Source organism: Ammodytes marinus, assembly GCF_949987685.1.
Source record: "Ammodytes marinus genome assembly, chromosome: 5".
Classification (NCBI taxonomy): domain Eukaryota; kingdom Metazoa; phylum Chordata; class Actinopteri; order Uranoscopiformes; family Ammodytidae; genus Ammodytes; species Ammodytes marinus.
The window spans coordinates 14,508,645-14,527,659 of NC_137234.1; the positions used below are offsets into that span (position 1 = coordinate 14,508,645).

A 19,015-nucleotide genomic window follows, 5' to 3' on the forward strand; every position below is an offset into this window, starting at 1 on the left:
CTGGTTTTAACAATGGAGTTTTATCCAAATCAAGAAAATGGTCCCACCAGTCTGAATACTGCGTTGGTTTTTTGAGGATGCGGGAAAAAATTAAATCTGAAGTTGTTACTGGATGACGTAGCCTATCTCTTGCATTTCTGGGGTTGTTCATGTTTTGCAGTGACATTTTCCCCCAGCCCCTGGTTTTCTGCTGCAGCCTTCTCGTCCGTTTAGAACAGAAATATAAAACGGAACTATTTATTCTGAAGCACACGGTTGTCATCCGGACGGAAATAGTGGCGCACAGTACAACACAAACAGTGGATGGCGAGCGAAACGTTGAATGGCACGTACATATTTAGTCTTGGTTACATTCATTTTTCACTTTGTACTTACACGTATGCATTGCTATGGTCTAATATATTAAATGGTAACACGATCGTTTCTTTCGTGGTATTCTCTGGCGTTAGGTTGCAGAATGCTAGCGTCAGTTAGCCAACATTAGCTAAAAGTGATTGCTGTGACATCCTCTTCGGTCAGGGTCGTTTTGTGATCTACCTTAAACGTACTACTCATCAAAGTAGTGGCGCCGACATGTATGACTTAATAAACTAGATAAATAATTATCGTGTTAACATGCCGTCTAGAATCTGCAAGAGACCTTAAGAAAGCACGTTTATCGTCTTAGTTTAGTGTTGTTGTCCTCTAAAATGTCATAATTCTCTTTCTTTCGCTGCAGTGGGAGTACGTCGGACGGTACTTTGAGTCCATTGTATTGTTGGGGAATCTGAATAAGCAGTGAGCCATGCCTACCGTGGTGTTAATGGACGTGTCTCTGTCCATGACCCGGCCGGTGTCGCTGGACAGCAGCGAGGAGTTTCAGAGGAAGAACCTGGCTGTCCACGGATTGAACATGTTGTTCGAACACATGGCATCAAACTACCGACTGGAGTTCACATCCCTGATGGCATTCTCTTCCCTCTGGGAGCTTCTGGTGCCTTTCACCAGGGATTACAATGCATTACAGGTACAGGTGTCCCTCACGTGAGAAAGCATGAGTCAGTGCTTCTTGTTGTTGCTACTTTAGCAGAAAATGAGTCTCACTTTGGAGTCAACTTATTCATGTCTTTTTCTATGCAGGAGGCTCTGGGTAACCTGGAGGACTATGATAAGACCTGTGTCGAGGCAGCTCTCCAGGGAGTTAGTAATGTGGTACAGCAGGAGTGGGGCAGTGCATGTCCCTGTCAGGTATTTACAATTGTGGGATCAGATCATTTTCCATAGTGATTTGATTCTGTGACAGTTAAGTTTATGTACCTTCTTAATTTGTCCTATAGATGGTGCTGGTTACTGATGGCTCTCTCGGCATCGGAAAGGGTTCCCTACGTCAGTCCCTTCAAACACTGAAGCAGCGTGGGGATGACAAGAAGTTCCCACTTCCATTCCCTTTCCCAACCAAACTGTACATCATGTGTGTAGCCAATGCAGAGGAGGTACTGAGTTGCCCTTATTTTTGCTGTTCAACGTTTGTTTTTTACTTGCTTGCATTTCTAATCTGAACACTGTTTGCGTAAAACTGTATTCACCTCCAAATTTGATCAGATAACTTGTAAGTTATGCAGTAAGACTTTTGATTACTTTGGATTTGTGAATGGATCTGTCCCTGAATTGGGAAATGGAAAACCCCTACACATCTCCTGCTACAGTTCTTTGTATTGATTGTTAATAAGAATATGTACGCAAAGTTTTTGCATGTTGAAAGCACTTATAATGTCTAAATTATGAAAGCACTGAGTTAAAGACTTAAACCAATATATGTCTTTTGGAGAACATGAGCACATTCTTTTTTCTGACTTTTTTGTTGAGCAGTTTCTATTGTGTCCAAGTAAAACTTAAACTCATGGCAAGTTAGCGCTTCATTGCATTTGCTATCTTAAACCATTGCAACCCCCCCCCCCCGTCTTGTGTAATTGCAGTTACAGATGACTGATGCCATGGACAACTTGGAGGAGCTTCTTACTCTCAGCGGAGGTGACGGACAGATCTTCACTGTGGAGGGACCGCTTTGCATTAAGAGTGTACAGGCCATGTTTGGGTATGAGGGAAATAATAAGGAAAGAGAAAATGACTTTTTCTTGTTCTTTATGTTTATGAGGAACCTTATACCATGTTGGGTCTTTTTATGTCTCAGGAGGCTTATTGATTACGCATACTCCCCCTTCCACGCCGTCCTGCACTGTGGGAACCAGTCCTCAGACGTTCAGGTCTTCCCCCGACCTGAGCCTGTTGTGATGGATGAAGAGGTGGAGCCTATGCCCCGAGTAGTCAGTTCAGGTACCCAGCTGGCTAATGAAATGATATTCATTAATTATTTCAAAACTTTTCTTCTTTCATATAACATGTTTTACTCTGTTACACTTGTTTCAGATTTGGAAATCATTGGCTTCATTGAGATTGCTGACATTGCCAGTCCTCCCGTTATCTCCAGACACTTGGTACTGCCTATTGCTGTAATCAAAGGTCAGTGTTGTGTTTCAAAACAAACAAAAAAACATTTATTTCGCTGAGCATTAAAATCAACTGAATCTCGCCGACGCCTCAATGCTTTTGGTGAAATTGATTTTCAGAGATTTTCTTTAAAGGAGTGGATTGTTTTAAAACAGATTTTCCCCTGCAATGTATGTACCCCATGTTTACAAAGTTGCTCCTCGCTTTGAAAAACCACTGTTCACTGCAGCTTTTTCTTTTTGCAAGAAATCACAGTAAATAGAAATTAATGCATAGTTAAAATAAAATATGTTTGTGATAATAAAAAAAAAACTATATGAAATTCAACAAGCCTTATTAATCAATGAACATGTCAGATTACGGTACTATCAATGTGTTTTGTTTGTACTTCATTTCAGAGGTGGATGAAGTTGGCACTGGAGCCACAGAGGAGCCAGAAGAGGAACCCTCTGCCAGTCAAATGGCAGGCAAAAGTCCAAACTTCTGTGTACTTTTGCACGGCAGTCTGAAAGTTGAGGGCATGGTGGCACTGGTCCAGCTGGGGTGAGATGCAACACAAGATGTTTGAATCATATTCTGATCAGGGCCGCCCATAAGGGGTAGAAAGTGGGAAGGCTTTCTAGGGCCCAGCCACTTGGGGTGCCCATGGTCTTTGGAAGCCAAGAACCTAACTAAGCTAAGCTTTATTTTTAGATATTTATGTCAAAATCTATTCAAAGTTGGGTGTTTACACAGAGCCGCAGCTCCGCTTACGGCCATTTAAAAAGCAGTAGAAAAGCAGAAATGTTCGAAATGTTTCAGATTGAGCACAGCGGAGTGTAACCATTTCAAACATAATCCATCCTATAAACCCTTTGTGTGCCAAATGGTGACAAGATTGGGTTTTGATATCAAACAGTTTTGTCTGGATTATATTTCCTGAGTCGTTCCACATGTACCTGCTACTTGTGTCTGGGTCACACACACACACCTACTCACACACACCTACTCACACACACACACACACACATTCTTATTCTTTTCAAGGCTAATTAATAATATTGAATACTATCTTTAGTTTTTCTGTTGCGAAACAAATTACCCTCACAGGGGAGACAATGATACATGACAGAGTTTGTGTGTTCAACTCTCTCACGTCCTTTGTACATCCTAAGTGTGAATGTAATGGCGTAAATTACATTTTTTTTTAGCTTTGTGGGATGTAGGCTATGATTAAAGAAATAGCATTGTTGGCACAGTCTATGGTTAAGATAATAACATAACGACTTTGACCAACTTCAGAAGCCAGGTCTGTTATGTAATGTAAACGGGGTAGGCGTCATAACAAGCCGGTGCTACATTTTATCAGCATGTAAGAAAAATATTTTTAGATTTATAATTGTTTTTGATGTTTTCACCTTAATTTGATAGTTCAGGACAGTGGGAGAGAGAGAGGGAGAGAGAGAGACAGGGAGAGAGTGATAGAGAGGGAGGGAGAGAGAGAGAGAGGGAGAGAGAGACATAGAGAGGGAGGGAGAGAGGGACAAATTCAACAAGGACTTAGCCTTAATGTTATCCACTCTAAGACATTTTTTCTATGTTGTTTATGCCGTGTTTATTTGCGTCTCTGGCACTTTCTGTTTTTTTCTTAAATACGACGGTGTTTACAAAAACAATTCAGATGCAGACAAAAAACAGACAGACAGACAGACAGACACAGTGGATTGAAAAATGATGATTTGAAAAGATTTGACATACGACGGTATTTACAAAAAAACTACCGTACTTTCCGTACTATATGCCGCACTGGACAATAAGCCGTAGGTGTTATAATGTTTAATTACCATATGTAAGAGTTTGTGCACAGAGGGGATTGTCGGGAAAGAGATGGCTGCTTGAGGAAGCTCCCACATTTCAACAAACAAGTTGCATATTTGCATAACGTACGTAAGTGTTACCATTTTGTGCAATAGTAGCTATTAGGGATGGGCACGAGTGTTTTCGCTACTCGTGTGATCGCTTGCATTCCTCGAGGATCAATCGATTCCTCGTTAAACTTTTTTCTATTTTTAGGACGCAACGCATCTGTCTACAGAACAACGGTTGACCGCAATAAAGCGCTCAATGCTTATGTCAAACAGTCACAGTTGCCATATGATATTAAGGATTTATTTTCCACAAGTTTAAAACACATTTTCCTAACTGAAAGTAATTAAATAAGCGGGCCACAATTCAAACCGATCGAGTAGGTCTGCGGTGGAGAGAGAAAAAAGAGAGAGAAAAAAAGCATGGGCTGCAGTTGGCTAACATTCAAAATAGACATTTAAAATAAGAAGGGCAGCAAATACAATACAATTATTGTCCTACAATTTAAACACATAGATAGGCTAAATAACTCACTAAAGCAGTAGAAGTAGTAGGCTAGTATATCCAACCGCGTAATGTTCACTCCTGTCTGTGACTAATTACCGCGACTAATTCCTCGTTAACGGAACGTTACACCGTCGGCTTTTGAATCTCAATCCTATATTCCATAATAAAGGCTTCTTAAATGTCGTTTGCTCGAATGTGCCCGAAGTCAGCCTGGCTTCTTTACGTGCCTTTCCAAGTTTTCCAGCACCGCATTCAGCTCCGTGGTGCTGTAGAGACCACACGCTGCACGGAGGTGGCAGTTATTTGCGGTTTCTGTTTGACACAACGCTTAGTTTATTTAACTTGGATCAAAATATTTAATTTTGTTAAACTTTATATCCGTTTTGTGCCGTTTTGTACACGTATATAACATTTTAAAATAGGGGCGGCCCGCCGGCCGGCCTAAAGGCTACAAACACTAAAAAAAACAAAAAACGATTTTCCTCATCCACCAATCGAGATCATTTGAAACGAGGAGTACTCGAGTACTCGATTACTAACGCCCATCCCCAGTAGCTACAGAATATATACTGTGCTGTGTAATAACAGGGTCGAAAAACGGGGAAAAAGTCGCGGCTTGTAGGCCGAAAAGTACGGTATTCAGGTGTGCGCTGCATCTTCAGTCTGAAAACACATGCAGGAATATTTATGAAAGCAAACGGTATTCCTTTCTCCTCAACAGCTCTTTTTTAATGAAAATAGTTTGTGTTTTTGTTGAGTGTGTATTTTTTTTTAAGATATTTGTTTTTGGCATTTTTATGCTTTATTGACAGTGTAGAGACAGAGTTGAAATGGGGCAGAGAGGGGAGTGACATGCAGAGAACGACCGCGGGCTAGAATCGAACCCGGGTCCGCTGCTGGCCGAGGCCCATGGGAGGGACGCCCTACTTGCGTGTGTATTTGATATTATAAAGTATTATTATTACTTGATGTATTTGGTCGATTGTTAATAAAGTCAGATATTAGATCTGTGTACTCCTCAGCAGGGCCGCCCATTAGGGGTAGAAAGTGTGAAAGCTTTCTAGGGCCCAGCCACTTGGGGGGCCCATGGTCTTTGGCAGCCAAGAACCTAACTAAGCTAAACTTTATTTTTAGATATTTATGTCAATATCTATTAAAAGTTGGGTGTTTACACAGAGCCGCGGCTCCGCTTAGGGCCATTTAAAAAGCAGTAGAAAAGCAGAAATTTTCAAAATGTTTCAGATTGAGCACAGCGGAGTGTAACCGTTTCAAACATAACCGTTTCCATCCTATAAACCCTTTGTGTGCCAAATGGTGACAGGATTGGGTTTTGATATAAAACAGTTTTGACTGGATTATATTTCCTGAGTCGTTCCACATGTACCTGCTACTTGTGTCTGGGTGTGGTTGTGAAAAGTATTTGGACCCCATGAAAAAACAGGTTGGGTACCTTTTGTAGTTCTTCTACATTCTTATAAAGAGGACAGGCTAGTTACTCTGTCATTTTCCTGGGTCTACAAACAGGTTTAAAGCATCTCTCCCCATAAAGTATATTTTTGTGATAAAGAATTTCCCTTTGGGGACTATGCCTTCTAATAGTCCAGGCAAAATAGCGTTTTTCATAGAATAAATTGTAAAAGAATTTTTTTCAGCTCAGATAATTTCTATGAGGTGTCCAGAACAACATACTAAAAGTCCTAAGAAATCCTAGTTGGGGAAATATGTTTAATTCTCATCAATCCGAGATGTGTGCCAATAAGGCGAGACACCAATAAATCCCAATGGGGCTATTTTTTTCCTTTACTCCTATCAAAATGAAACTTTACACAATGAAAGTATCCATGAAAATTTAAATGTTTTGTATTACAATTTTCTTTGAAAATTTATTTTAATATGCAAATGAGCTATACACTAATCGTACACGCCCAAAATAAACCCAAATAGGCTTAATTTTTTCCTTTACTCCTACCACAATAAAACTTTACATAGTAGAAGTATACTTGAAAAGTAAAACATTTTGTATTACAAGTTTCTTTTTAAATGAATTTGAATATGCACATGAGCTCCACACTTATTGAATATCCAATCATCGTACTGCCAATGGGTGATGGCGATGCTGCTTTTAGACTGGCCTCTAACCTGAAAAACTGCCTGGCTTACCTGCCAGGGGTATAACAGGTGCCCCTCATGAATTAGATCCCCCCCCCCCCCCCCCCCAGCTAGTGTCATTTTTTACTTTTTTCAGTGCCATTCCCTTTCCTATGCCAAATAGACGAGATGTAGAATCACAGCCTGAAATGGCATGGAGAAAGAGGAGATTGTCACACACCTTGGGACCAATTAACTCGCCTTTTGGAATTTTATTTATTTTGACTATCATTAATTAATTTTTATCAATACCAGTATTTTTATATGAAATAACAGATTTTTGTTGATCAATTCCACATTTTTCTTTACCGGAAATCAATTGTTAAAACTGATAAAAAAAAAAAATTATTTGACAACTTTTGTATGTGCAAAAGTTTGTGAACCCTGAGCTGCATTGCTTAAATGGAGCAGGTAAACACAATCAGGTGGGCCAAATTGAGTGATGAAATGGACCAATGTAATGAGAGATCTTTAGGGAAGTAATTGGGCGGCACCAGATAAAACAGAGATAAAACCAGGTCAGTTTAGGCTCACCAAAGTGAACCCATACAGGTCAGACATGCCAAAAGGGAAAGACAATCTCAGAGGATCTCAGGAAGAGATTTGTGATGTTGCACATTTGTCTGGGGACAGCTATACATTAATTTATTTGGTTCTTGTGCCATAAACAGCTTGTGTGCATTCAGATCAGTATGATGCAACAAGAGTACTAACAAGTCTGTGTCATCACCTACTGAGACTGTGTCTTTTGTTCTGGCAGAGGCAATGGCAGTTTGGACAATGAGCACATCTGCATCGTGCTTTGCATGGTTTGTGATACACCATTTTTTGTCTTACAAGTTTCTTTGAAAATGAATTTTAATATGCAAATGAGCTATGCACTAATCAAATATAGGCTACCCAAAATATATCTGCATAGGCTTCAATTTTACCTTTACTCCTACCACATTAAAACTTTACACAATGAAAGTCTACATGAAAAGTAAAACATTTGTATTAGAAGTTAAAATATAATGGTGAAGGCTTTCCAGAAGGGGTTGGTCGAACGTCAGAACAGGGGTCACATCATACTGCAGAGCTTGAGTTGCCACAAACCTCAATGTTGAGTATATGCAGGATTCATCACTGGGATCAAGATCAATCATTGGGAGTAATGTTACTGAAGCTCTCCCAGGGTGTTCATCTAGATTCTAGAAGATGCAGGATCTGCATCATACCAGACCATGATGGCCTTTGAGAGTGAAGGAGTAGGGATGTCTTCCACAAAACATCCAGCTGTGATGTTTTGTTATCTGCTGGCAACAGAGCCAGTGGCTGATACACAATAGGTTCACGTATAGGAGGAATCATAAAGTACTGAATGTGTATGCAACCAACCGCAGCAATATCTGCAGCAGTCACTTGGATCTTTAAAGGAAAAAATTAAGCCTATGCGGATATATTTTGGGTAGCCTATATTTGATTAGAGTATAGCTAATTTGCATATTAAAATTAATTTTCAAAGAAACTTGTAAGATAAAAATGTTGTATCACAAACCATACAAAGCACGATGCAGATGTGCTCATTGTCCAAACTGCCATTGCCTCTGCCAGAACAAAAGACACAGTCTCAGTAGGTGATGACACAGACTTGTTAGTACTCTTGTTGCATCATGCTGATCTGAATGCACACGAGCTGTTTATGGCACCAGAACCAAAGAAAGCAACAAAAACAAGACGGATATGGTGCATAAAGTAGACAAAGGAGTTACTTGGTCCCAAGGTGTGTGACAATCTCCTCTTTCTCCATGCCATTTCAGGCTGTGATTCTACATCTCGTCTATTTGGCATAGGAAAGGGAATGGCACTGGCCTGGAACTCCAGACCTGCCACTAGGCGCTGGCAAATTAAATGTGCTGCGCCTGTTGGTCTGGGCACTCTCCATTGAAGCTCATTAAATTTGTCAAGAAATCCTGAGCTGCGTTTTAATTGGTTCTATCTGATATGGGCGGGCCAGAGCCCTATGTATGGTGCTCTGGGGCCTCGACCCTTTACAATTTGGAAGACGGCACTCAAATCTTTCATTAGCAAGTAAGAGGAATGTTCTGTTTTGCCGACCGACCACGGCAAAAGTTCAATTTAACAGTTAACCCCACTGTTCGCTAAACGAACGGGGCTTAATACGTCACATTGTTCATTGCTCTGATTGGATGTAGTGCTATCAAATTGCGTGCAGTGGCATTTGAAGAGACAAATCTAATTCATGAGAGGCACCTGTTATACCCCTGGCAGGTAAGCCAGGCAGTTTTTCAGGTTAGAGGCCAGTCTAAAAACAGCATCGCCATCACCCATTGGCAGTAGGATGATTGGATATTCAATAAGTGTGGAGCTCATGTGCATATTCAAATTCATTTAAAAAGAAACTTGTAATACAAAATGTTTTACTTTTCAAGTATACTTTTACTATGTAAAGTTTTATTGTGGTATGAGTAAAGGAAAAAATTAAGCTTATTTGGGTTTATTTTGGGCGTGTACGATTAGTGTATAGCTCATTTGCATATTAAAATGAATTTTCAAAGAAACTTGTAATACAAAACATTTAAATTTTCATGGATACTTTCATTGTGTAAAGTTTCATTTTGATAGGACTAAAGGAAAAAAATAGCCCCATTGGGATTTATTGGTGTCTCGCCTTATTGGCACACATCTAGGATTGATGAGAATTAAACATGTTTCCCCAACTAGGATTTCTTAGGACTTTTAGTATGTTGTTCTGGACACCTCATAGAAATGATCTGAGTTGAAAAAAATTCTTTTACAATTTATTCTATTTTTGGCCCCAAAATGCCTTACTTTGCCTGGCCTATAAAGGCTTTGACATAAGTCTTCAGGTTGACACGACCAGCCAGGTCTGACCAGTTTTTCACAAACCTGGCCAATCGACCAACCAGCCGGGTCATACCACAATGAAGCTGACGAGCAGCATCATCCTGTTTTAATTATTGCCGTAACCACCAAGGTCCTGCTTTCTGTATTGTTTCTAAAAATAAAAAATAAAAATAGACCTAAAAAAGTTCTTAATGCAAAGAAAGATACAAGGCACAAAGAAGTTGGAAATAACTGAAGGAACAGATTTGAGTTCAAAGCAGAGCTGTACAGTGCGACAGTTTTGATCGCATTTGCTACTGAAATTGATCACGTGCGATGATGAATACAAGTCCACTCGCACTAGTGCGACAGTAGCCTGGCTCCGCCCGCCTACCTACTTCCGCTCAAATTAAATTTTTCTGTACAAATTAAATGAAGTACGATGGTCTGGTTGGACCAGGCTAGTGCGACAGCTTGCTAATGATCAGATGCTGTCTCTTTGAGACACAGAGGTGCGCTGCACAACACTGCTTTGAGGGCTCTACATTAACACTCTCCAAAGGCGGGTAAATGTAGTCTTAGGCAAGTCAGTTATTGAGTCCACCCTCCACTTTGGCTGGTGAAAGACGTGTCCTCGAAATCTGTGCTTGTGCGGCGATTCTAGCGTCTAAAAACTTCACCAACGGCAATAACCAGAAGGAGACGGCTCTTAACATTAATGCAGTTAAGTTAGCGCGTGTGCAAACAGAACATTTCCTGTGCGCCTTCACATTAAAAGCCTGTTAAGATAGTTATTCTCTTTAAAAATACATGTATGTGTTTATTGAGGGATGAGCGCACTCACACACATTGATAGGAGTAAAGCATGGGTAAGGGGGGCCCATTGTCTGGAGGTTTTCAGGGGCCCAGACAATTGTGTGGGCAGGCCTGATTCTGATCAAAACTTAGTGCATCTTCAGAGTAAAACCAGTTAATACATTTTGTTTTGGCAATGGCTTCAATCTAGTTTACTTTTCCTCAGGCCAGAGTGGTTTGGCATGCTGTACTCCCAAGCTGACAGTAAGAAGAAATCCAACCTGATGATGTCTCTGTTTGAGCCTGGACCAGAGCCTCTGCCTTGGCTGGGCAAGATCTCACACTTGGGACCAATATCAGGTAACCACTTCTCCCGTCACGGCGTCTGGTTGCTCTGCAGGCTCTTGTCACAACAAGTTTTCTACATATTTACTAAATATCTATGACATGTGGTACGGGTACATCATTGTTTATTTTTTAAAGAGCAAAAGCCTCTCTATGTGTACATAATCAAGTAGTCAATGATTTACACAGGTCTATTACAAAGTCGGACTCCTGTGATCGAGATACTGACGCCACTGTGAAGTTCATGATCTCTCTGGTATTTCAGAGGCTGCTGAAAATCCATATGGAGAGGATGACAGTAAAAGTCCATTCCCTGTGCAGCCGCAGGCCAAACGAAGCTATGCCCAGAACGTCACTGTGTGGATTAAAGCCAGTGGACTACAGGTAGAGCAAACGTTACTGTATAAACATTGTTTGTAGAAGTCTTTGGAGAAATGGCGATTGGTTTTATTTTTTGGGGGGGGCGTTATTTTTTTACTTGCCATGTCTAAAGATGTTTTGTTCCCAAAGTGCACATGCCAGGGTATTTCAAGGCGGTTTTGATGCACCGCAGCTAGGACATTATAATTATTGCTGATAAGTGTATGCCATATCACAGTTGTGCGTTTCTTTTAATAGTTCAGTTCAACATCCGATTAAAAAATAAATAAAAATTTGGTAAATGTTATTAAACTTAAATTGAATGGATATGGTGTCTCATTGTTGATGCACGGTATTTTTTACAATCATGTGACTAACTTCACAAACGGCCCTTGGTGTGAACACATCACACACTTATGTCATTCAAACTGTCATTCTACAGACTGATGTGCAGAAGATCCTGAGGAACGCAAGAAAACTGCCAGATAAAACTCAAACCTTCTACAAAGTAAGTTTAGCTGAACACGGCTCGTTTACTATATTTTTTTCATAACTTAATTGACTGTTTTGTATTTGAATCTGTCAGGAGTTGAACCGTCTTCGGAAGGCTGCCTTGGCTTTCGGTTTCTGGGAGCTCCTGAAGGGAGTAGCGGATCTACTAGAGAGAGAGTGCACCCTGCTGCCAGACTCGGCCCATCCGGATGCAGCGTTCCAGCTCTCTCACGCCGCACAGCAACTTAAACTGGCGAGCACTGGGGACTCCCAGTATGCTGCTTTTGATCACAACATTGTTCCCATGCACACTGACTTCTCAAGCTGAGCCTCGTTTGAATTAGTAAAAAGTGGACTTAGATATAACAGCATCAGACTGTGTGGACCAACGTGGAGACTGCACTTGTGTGTGCTAAACGTAGTGTGAATAACCCATTGAAGGAGCTATATGTGGAACCTAAATTAGTCCGACTGATAACGTACACTCCTTCTTTGAAACTGCCTAAACATGGCAAAATGTTTGTGTACATATCTTTTTTTATTTTTTATGTGTTCCTTTGTAGGATCTTTTTCACAGATTGACAAGATTAAATTTTTTATTCAGTGTCTGTCAAATAAATGTTGCGTTACAGGAAACCTGGAAAGTGACTGTTAAAGATGGTATTTGAAATTCAGGTGTCAACATTTTGCAATAGCTGAACAAGAAAAGTATACAAATACGACTTCTTTATAGCAGGCTTTTATTGAGCATAATGGACACAATATGCTCTCTGTATTTTAGAAATCACCAGTATACCTTATATCTTTACCCTGAGTTTTTTTTTATTTTGGGGGGGGGGGGTGATTCAGAAATCTGGAATGATAACGAATACAGTAGTTGTTGAGAACATTGTCCATTTCTTCTTTCGTACACAAATAATTTATCAAATGACATCAGCAGGTTTTTTTTAATCAGTGCCTAAAATACCACTGAAGTCAACCAATATTAAAAGGAAAGGGAAACACAGTATCACACGGGATAAAGTGAAATGGCTTACAGCTTTTCACTAATCTACAAAATACCGACATATCTAAGAGATATCAATCACCGGTGAATAATTAAGACCTAATCTATGCAATGATGAAATATTGCATCATCTGCAGGATGTTAACATTTATTATTTTAGTGAGAGCAAACAGGCTGTGGTAAAGAAAAAGTAATACATAACAACTGTTAACTGATTTGACAGGAGAATGGTTTATAATGAGGATTCAAAGTTTCTTGAGAAATAAGCAGGCAGCTGAGGTGTCTGAGGAGCGCTGCTTCTCAATTTGCTTTCCTCTTCTTGGTACGGTAACGCTTCTTCCTCTGCTTGTAAAGATGGTTGAAGTTGATAAAGAGTCCTAAAGAGGAACGGAAAGTTGATATCAGAACATAAATGCTGATATAAGAGTACAACCATTCAAAGATGCATATCATTCATTTCTTATTCGGAGACTCACCCAGAAACATGAGAACAAGATAGACGTGCAGGAAATAAGAGAAGCTGATGGAGGTACCGATGGCTTTAGGCAGAGGAATTCTCAACAGTTTGGTCTCGTCAAAGATGGGAATGGATTGTATCACAGCCGCAGCTACATGGCATCAGGATATGAGATACATTTTAGAACTTGCGAGTGAAAAATTATAAATAATTGTGAGGGAAGTAAACAAGCTTACCCTCGGCTATAACACCTAACGGGTATAGTGGTATCCAGATGGTGTATCGCAGCCATGTGAGAGTTTTCCACTCTGTATTGAAACAGCCCAGCATGTAAAATGGATACCTGCAATGGGAGCATGGTGTTAGTTTTAGGGAGGAAACACAAGGCGGGTTGCCACAAGCTTGCATCCATAACAGTCCGTCCTCGTAACCGCTGTCATGCTGATTCTTGTAACACAAGCTGCTGCCCCATTCTGCTACTTGGTAAACCTTAACCTCAAACTTGTGTCTGTCAAAATTAGACTGTAGTTATTCTCGGAATGATGCAAACATACTGAGCAGGTTTGCATTTTTGTTTACTTTTACTGAGAGTGTGCTTGTTTCAACGATTATTGCCACATAAGCCAAACTGCAATGTTTTTATCGTGTTGTAGGGCTTCAACACTTGATTTTATTCAACATAGATTAATCTGCTGATTATTTTCTCAATTTTCACGATACAACTAAAATGTCAGGTCTGCACAACATTTGAAAACAGTGTTAAATGTCCCTCACTAATTCCTAGAGCACAAGGTTACGTCATTAAATGTCTTGTTTTATAGACAAATAGTCCACAACCCAAAATACTAAATTTGCTACAACCCTAGGCCAATAAAAGCAAGGCATTATCTCACATTTGAGAAACTGGAACCTTTGAATTGGCATTTTTGAATCATCGATAATCAAAATAGTTCACAATCCTTTTTTTTTAATTTATCGTCTAAACATTGCAGCTCTAATTTGTTGCTACTTTTTTTTTTATTCTGTGGTCTTGAGTGAGCTGAATCAAGCTAAGAAGTGGTATAATCTGGCATTTACAATCGTATTGACGTTAAAATTATATTAAAAGTAAATCCACAGTTGAGCAAACGTTTATGTCCATTTTGGTGTGATTTGTGGATAATAAATAATACTGAAGGGATATAAAAGTGATCATTCTTCACTAACTCCTGGAGTGCCTTGGTAGCAGAGTGGTCACCCCCATTTTTTTTTTAATGTTTCCTGTGTTCCTCTCAGCTTTTCAACTAACCATTAAAAAGTGAAATTCCCCAAAAATATCTCAAAAACCAAGAACATTTACATGACTGTTGACAAAGACACAAGGCTTACCGAAAAATTTCTATGGCGCTCCATAGATAGAAAACGAAGAACACAACTGGCTGGTGGTGCATTTCCTCCAAACTACCGAAAATTATGAATAGGATGAAATTCCTTCCAACAACCTAGTAAAAGCATGTAAAATGAAATGAGTACTTACACTTGAATTATATTGGGATGCTAACTGTTATGCTAATTTTTCAATTGCGCAAGAGCAGGTGTCACCGTGCATCATGAAACTCTGGCAAATGAGCAACCAATACCTGTATAAGAGTGGGAATAACACCAGTGCGGACGACACCAAAAGCAGCGTTGAGGACCTCCACCGATGCCAGGATCTGGCAGAAGAACATCACGTCCGATATGGTGTGAAATGTGTCGTACAGGGAATCTGAAATGAGAGTAATATTATAAATTACAGCTCCTAAGTTGTTTTGTAAAGAAATTAATCAGTGAAGGAAAAAAATAAAAATAAATACTAAGCCAAAGTTTGTATTAAATGCTCTCACCCTGGCCAAAGATAAACAGCCGCACAGTCATGTTGACAAAGATCCATGAGAAACCAAGAAACTGGACCAGGTTGTACAGAAACAAATATCCTGTTTTCAAGCTGACGAACCCTGGAACATTAAAAAAAAAGAGAGAAATATTTTAGGCAACTGAAGCAAACAACTTGCTTATGTCTTGAACAAAAATAAATCTGTATTAAGTAAAATAATTTTCTTGTGTGACACTTGTATAATACCATATTTGTAGTAAACATGTCTGATGCCCTGCTTCTTAAAATGCCATCTGGTCGACATCTGGACTGTAATAAACCCCTGAAGGAAAAATTAACACCCCTAATGCAATCATTCAGTAAAGGAAATGGCCCATGAACTGAGTTATGGTCTGTTATGCCTTAGTTGCTTCCTTTCTGAAAACAACCTGTTCACTGACAGTAGCTATTGCTTTGCCCTGGTGTATAAAGCCTCTGGTGAAGATGCCCTGATAATCCATTCCTCTCCAGTCGCTGATTGATTGATTCAAACCTTTTGCACAAAAGCTATATGGTAACACTTTACAATAAGAGTACATTAATTAATTGTTGGTAAATAACGTAATGCTATTCACAGTTTGTTAATGCTCATTAAGAATGAAATAACTGTTAATACAAAGTTATTAACGGTTAGTTAATACTTGAACAACCATTCACTATGCTTATTTAACCGTTATGCTTAATTAATGCCTAACTATTATTAATTAAGCATTAATTAAAGGTTCAGTAAGCGGAATGGTCAGTTTAGCTAACTTCCTGTCAGTGACCGCAGTTAGCAGTCCCCTCCCTCGTCCCCACGACACCACATTAATGCACTGCGGTCTTCAAGCAGCGAGTTATCTAGCATCATCTCAGATCCATAAGTGCGATAAAACATGATAAAAACCATCAAAACAGACATTGGGAAGGATTTTTACCTGCTCCACCATTGTAGGCGCACACACATTCACCCACCTGCACGTGCACCGGCAGTGAGACGGGTGGCAGTTTGTAGCGTTCTCTCTTCTGATTGGTTATTAGTAGTGGAATCCCCGAAAAGTTTATTTGCCGATTACATGCAGAGCGAGTGACTGAGAGATCGGCTTTATAAAACACGCACACTAGTGATCACTGTATGAATAAAGAGCGATTTAACACTTATATTAACATAAATAAATCGCTTACTTCACCTTTAAGCATAACTGTTATTTAAAGCTTAGTTAATGATTACTAGTAAGAATTAACTAAGCCGTTAAATATCTGGCACAGAACCGGTTTTAATCCATGGTATACAGAAAGGATGCACATTAAGATTTAATGCTATTTACATGCAGGAGGTCATTAAATCATGTCAGATCTGTGTGCGTGTGTTAGGGTCAGCTATAGGGGGACAGGAAGCCTTAATTAACTGGATTATATAGATTGAACAAGGCCATGGGTATATACTGAGGGACGCCTCACGTTTTGAGTAATGTACACATCGTCAAATTAACGTAAATAGTAGGATGAGGTAATGTAAACTGTTTTCAGCCAATTCGAATGGACCAGGTCTTGACGAAATGTAGTATTGTGTAGTATAGAGAAGGGGGTAAATCCAGTTTATTGGACTTTTAGAAGAGATGCACAATGAGAAAGGCAAGTTTTTCCTTGGTTGGGACTCAATGCATATTTCATAATCGAATGCTTATTAAGATTTCTTGTTAGGAAATTGGGAACTGGACGTCGGCCAGTCCAGACTGATGCAAGGCTTGAGAAAAATGCTGTTTCAATAAAAAATCCTCTACCACCCACCTGGCCTAGTCTCAGTGGAATCATTGTATCAACCAAACTTCACTTTTGATGGAAGAAGCCCGCAAAGATACTTCCCTGTTAATAATGGTTAGTTAATGCTTAGTTACTGTTTGTAAAGCATTAACTATGCATTAACTAACAGTTATTTAATGTACCCTTATTGTAAAGTGTTACCAGCTTTATCTGCAATAAACTTAGCTTAGCTGAAGTCAACCAAGCCCCCTAAAAAAAAAACACTCCAACAAAATTGTTAAGACAGGCATGCATTCAGAGAGATCTTACCTTCCTCTTTATGCCTCGAAGCCTTCAGTCTGTTCTTTTTCTCCTCCTTTTCAAAGTAACAAGAAGAAGAAGTTGAATATATATTTTATAAAAGACAAAACAAAACAGAACAATCTTATTTTGGATATCGGAGTAATATTGTAATTTTGCTGTGTTGATTATCCAGCTCATAAATGCGCAGGTCAATGTCCCAATGTTGTCACCTTTTCCCGGATCTCCATCTCAGCGTCTGACTCGTCTAACCAGCGGTCAAAGTCGGGTACCAGGAAGACTGGTTTGCGCTCCTGTGCCGTCAATCGTTCCCACCAGCCTCGCTGCTCTTTCAGCACTGTAATATTCACCTGCCGCTGCGTGGATTTGTGGCTCACCTAGACAAACAGGTCCATTCATTGAGCACAGTCAACATAATTGCTTGCATATGTGGAAATGTAGCAGTATGTGGACAAATTGATATACCTCTGGCTTTACAGGAGAGAGAAACTCCAGGCTGAACTCGTATTCATTTAGTCCTTTAGCACCGTGACCCTGAGCTACACACACAAACAAACAAAAAATACAACAAAAACACGTCACAAATCATGAACCTCTTAAGAATATTTTCATAGTCAAAACAACATATAAATGTGTATCACCTCTGAACTGAAGCACGTTTTCCTGTACATGGACGTCAATATTCTGCAAAAAAAGAAAAAGAAACTGAGAGGCAGACGATGAGCTTACTTCCTCCTACACAATGATAATTCAAGTATCATATTTTCCCTTGTGCACAATACCACTGTACAGACAGAGACACGTTAGGCAAACATACTGTACATTTTTTGGAAGGACTGACAAGTTAGACCTAGAAAACAATCAAGCAAGGACAAACATTCTATAATACATAAGCAATAGACACATTTAATTACCAGCCAGAATCATTTCCTCGTTTTTAAGGAAATCGAGGAAATTAGCCGTTTTCACACCTCTATTGTATAGAGCTCATGTCATGTTGCTGTTTACAGTTTAATAAACAGTATAGCAATGTACAGTGCTATAAAAAGCAAACTGTGCGAGGAGTAGGATGTCTAAATTGTGTGCTGAGGAGCTCCCTTCCTGCAGCTCGAAGTTTGAAGTAACATCTTTGGGTGGAGCAACACCTGCCCTTCAGCCCCACTGACCTCGATATTGTAACACTCCGCCCCTGCAGCTCGAGATAAAGCGGAATGGGGTATTTTTAGTGTTATTGCACCATCTGACTGATACACACACACAACCATGCGACTTATCGCTTATTCCGTGCATCACTGAAGAGGTTTGGCAGGCATTAGATTCTGATACACGGACCCCATCACCTATAACAAGAGGATCTTTTTCTCCTATCACCCAATATGCAAAATGTTCAGGTGCCAGCCGTGTGGTTTTTACTGGAACAGGTTTTTGCAGCCTGCATTTGATTTGCATGATTTAATATTTACCCTTAGTAGAGCGATACAGCTGTGCACGAGACGGTCAGAAAGTACCATGATTATGAAAAGTGTGTCCTGTCCTGTACAGCTGTTAGCTCACCTGAGCGTCTGTGAGATCCACTCGCAGGTAAATCTCTTCATGGCGTTGAGCCCAGTAAACAAGAGGCGTGAGTGTCATTGTTGCGTATTTGTTTTTTTCAAATAGAGGTTTGTTTCATACAAATATCAGACTTGGAGCACAATGAATGAAGCCTTCTTGCTTCATGCTAGCCGTCCAGAAAGCTAGAATATTCTGCGAACGAGCGCGCTCGCCTAGCGTAGCGACGTGCTCGTGC

At 39.9% G+C, this 19,015-nt stretch overlaps 2 protein-coding genes across 2 annotated transcripts; one reads left to right on the plus strand and one right to left on the minus strand.

Annotated features, from left to right (window-relative positions):
* The first annotated feature begins 268 nt into the window (after positions 1 to 268).
* ints14 (integrator complex subunit 14) lies at positions 269 to 12,467 on the plus strand. Its single transcript, XM_080028287.1, has 12 exons — positions 269 to 325; positions 719 to 1,006; positions 1,120 to 1,227; positions 1,317 to 1,472; positions 1,956 to 2,074; positions 2,171 to 2,313; positions 2,407 to 2,499; positions 2,886 to 3,030; positions 10,856 to 10,989; positions 11,240 to 11,358; positions 11,777 to 11,842; positions 11,921 to 12,467. Exons 2-12 carry the CDS (start codon positions 785 to 787, stop codon positions 12,152 to 12,154), a joined length of 1,539 nt encoding a protein of 512 aa, XP_079884413.1. The 5' UTR covers positions 269 to 325; positions 719 to 784; the 3' UTR covers positions 12,155 to 12,467.
* A 136-nt stretch (positions 12,468 to 12,603) lies between these two features.
* Positions 12,604 to 18,960, minus strand: hacd3 (3-hydroxyacyl-CoA dehydratase 3). Its single transcript, XM_080028288.1, has 11 exons — positions 18,781 to 18,960; positions 17,868 to 17,910; positions 17,692 to 17,765; positions 17,439 to 17,603; positions 17,236 to 17,281; positions 15,155 to 15,265; positions 14,909 to 15,036; positions 14,658 to 14,770; positions 13,526 to 13,632; positions 13,309 to 13,440; positions 12,604 to 13,209 (listed from the first exon to the last, which is right to left on the minus strand). Exons 1-11 carry the CDS (start codon positions 18,856 to 18,858, stop codon positions 13,133 to 13,135), a joined length of 1,074 nt encoding a protein of 357 aa, XP_079884414.1. The 5' UTR covers positions 18,859 to 18,960; the 3' UTR covers positions 12,604 to 13,132.
* Between the last annotated feature and the right edge of the window lie 55 nt (positions 18,961 to 19,015).

Coding starts and splice junctions, on each gene's coding strand:
- ints14 (XM_080028287.1), top strand. CDS start 785: ATGCCTACCGTGGTGTTAATGGACGTGTCTCTGTCCATGACCCGGCCG. Junction 1,228..1,316: donor GCAGTGCATGTCCCTGTCAG/GTATTTACAATT, acceptor TTTGTCCTATAG/ATGGTGCTGGTTACTGATGG. Junction 10,990..11,239: donor ACACTTGGGACCAATATCAG/GTAACCACTTCT, acceptor CTGGTATTTCAG/AGGCTGCTGAAAATCCATAT.
- hacd3 (XM_080028288.1), bottom strand. CDS start 18,858: ATGACACTCACGCCTCTTGTTTACTGGGCTCAACGCCATGAAGAGATT. Junction 17,766..17,867: donor AAACGTGCTTCAGTTCAGAG/GTGATACACATT, acceptor TTGTGTGTGTAG/CTCAGGGTCACGGTGCTAAA. Junction 13,210..13,308: donor TCTTGTTCTCATGTTTCTGG/GTGAGTCTCCGA, acceptor GTTCCTCTTTAG/GACTCTTTATCAACTTCAAC.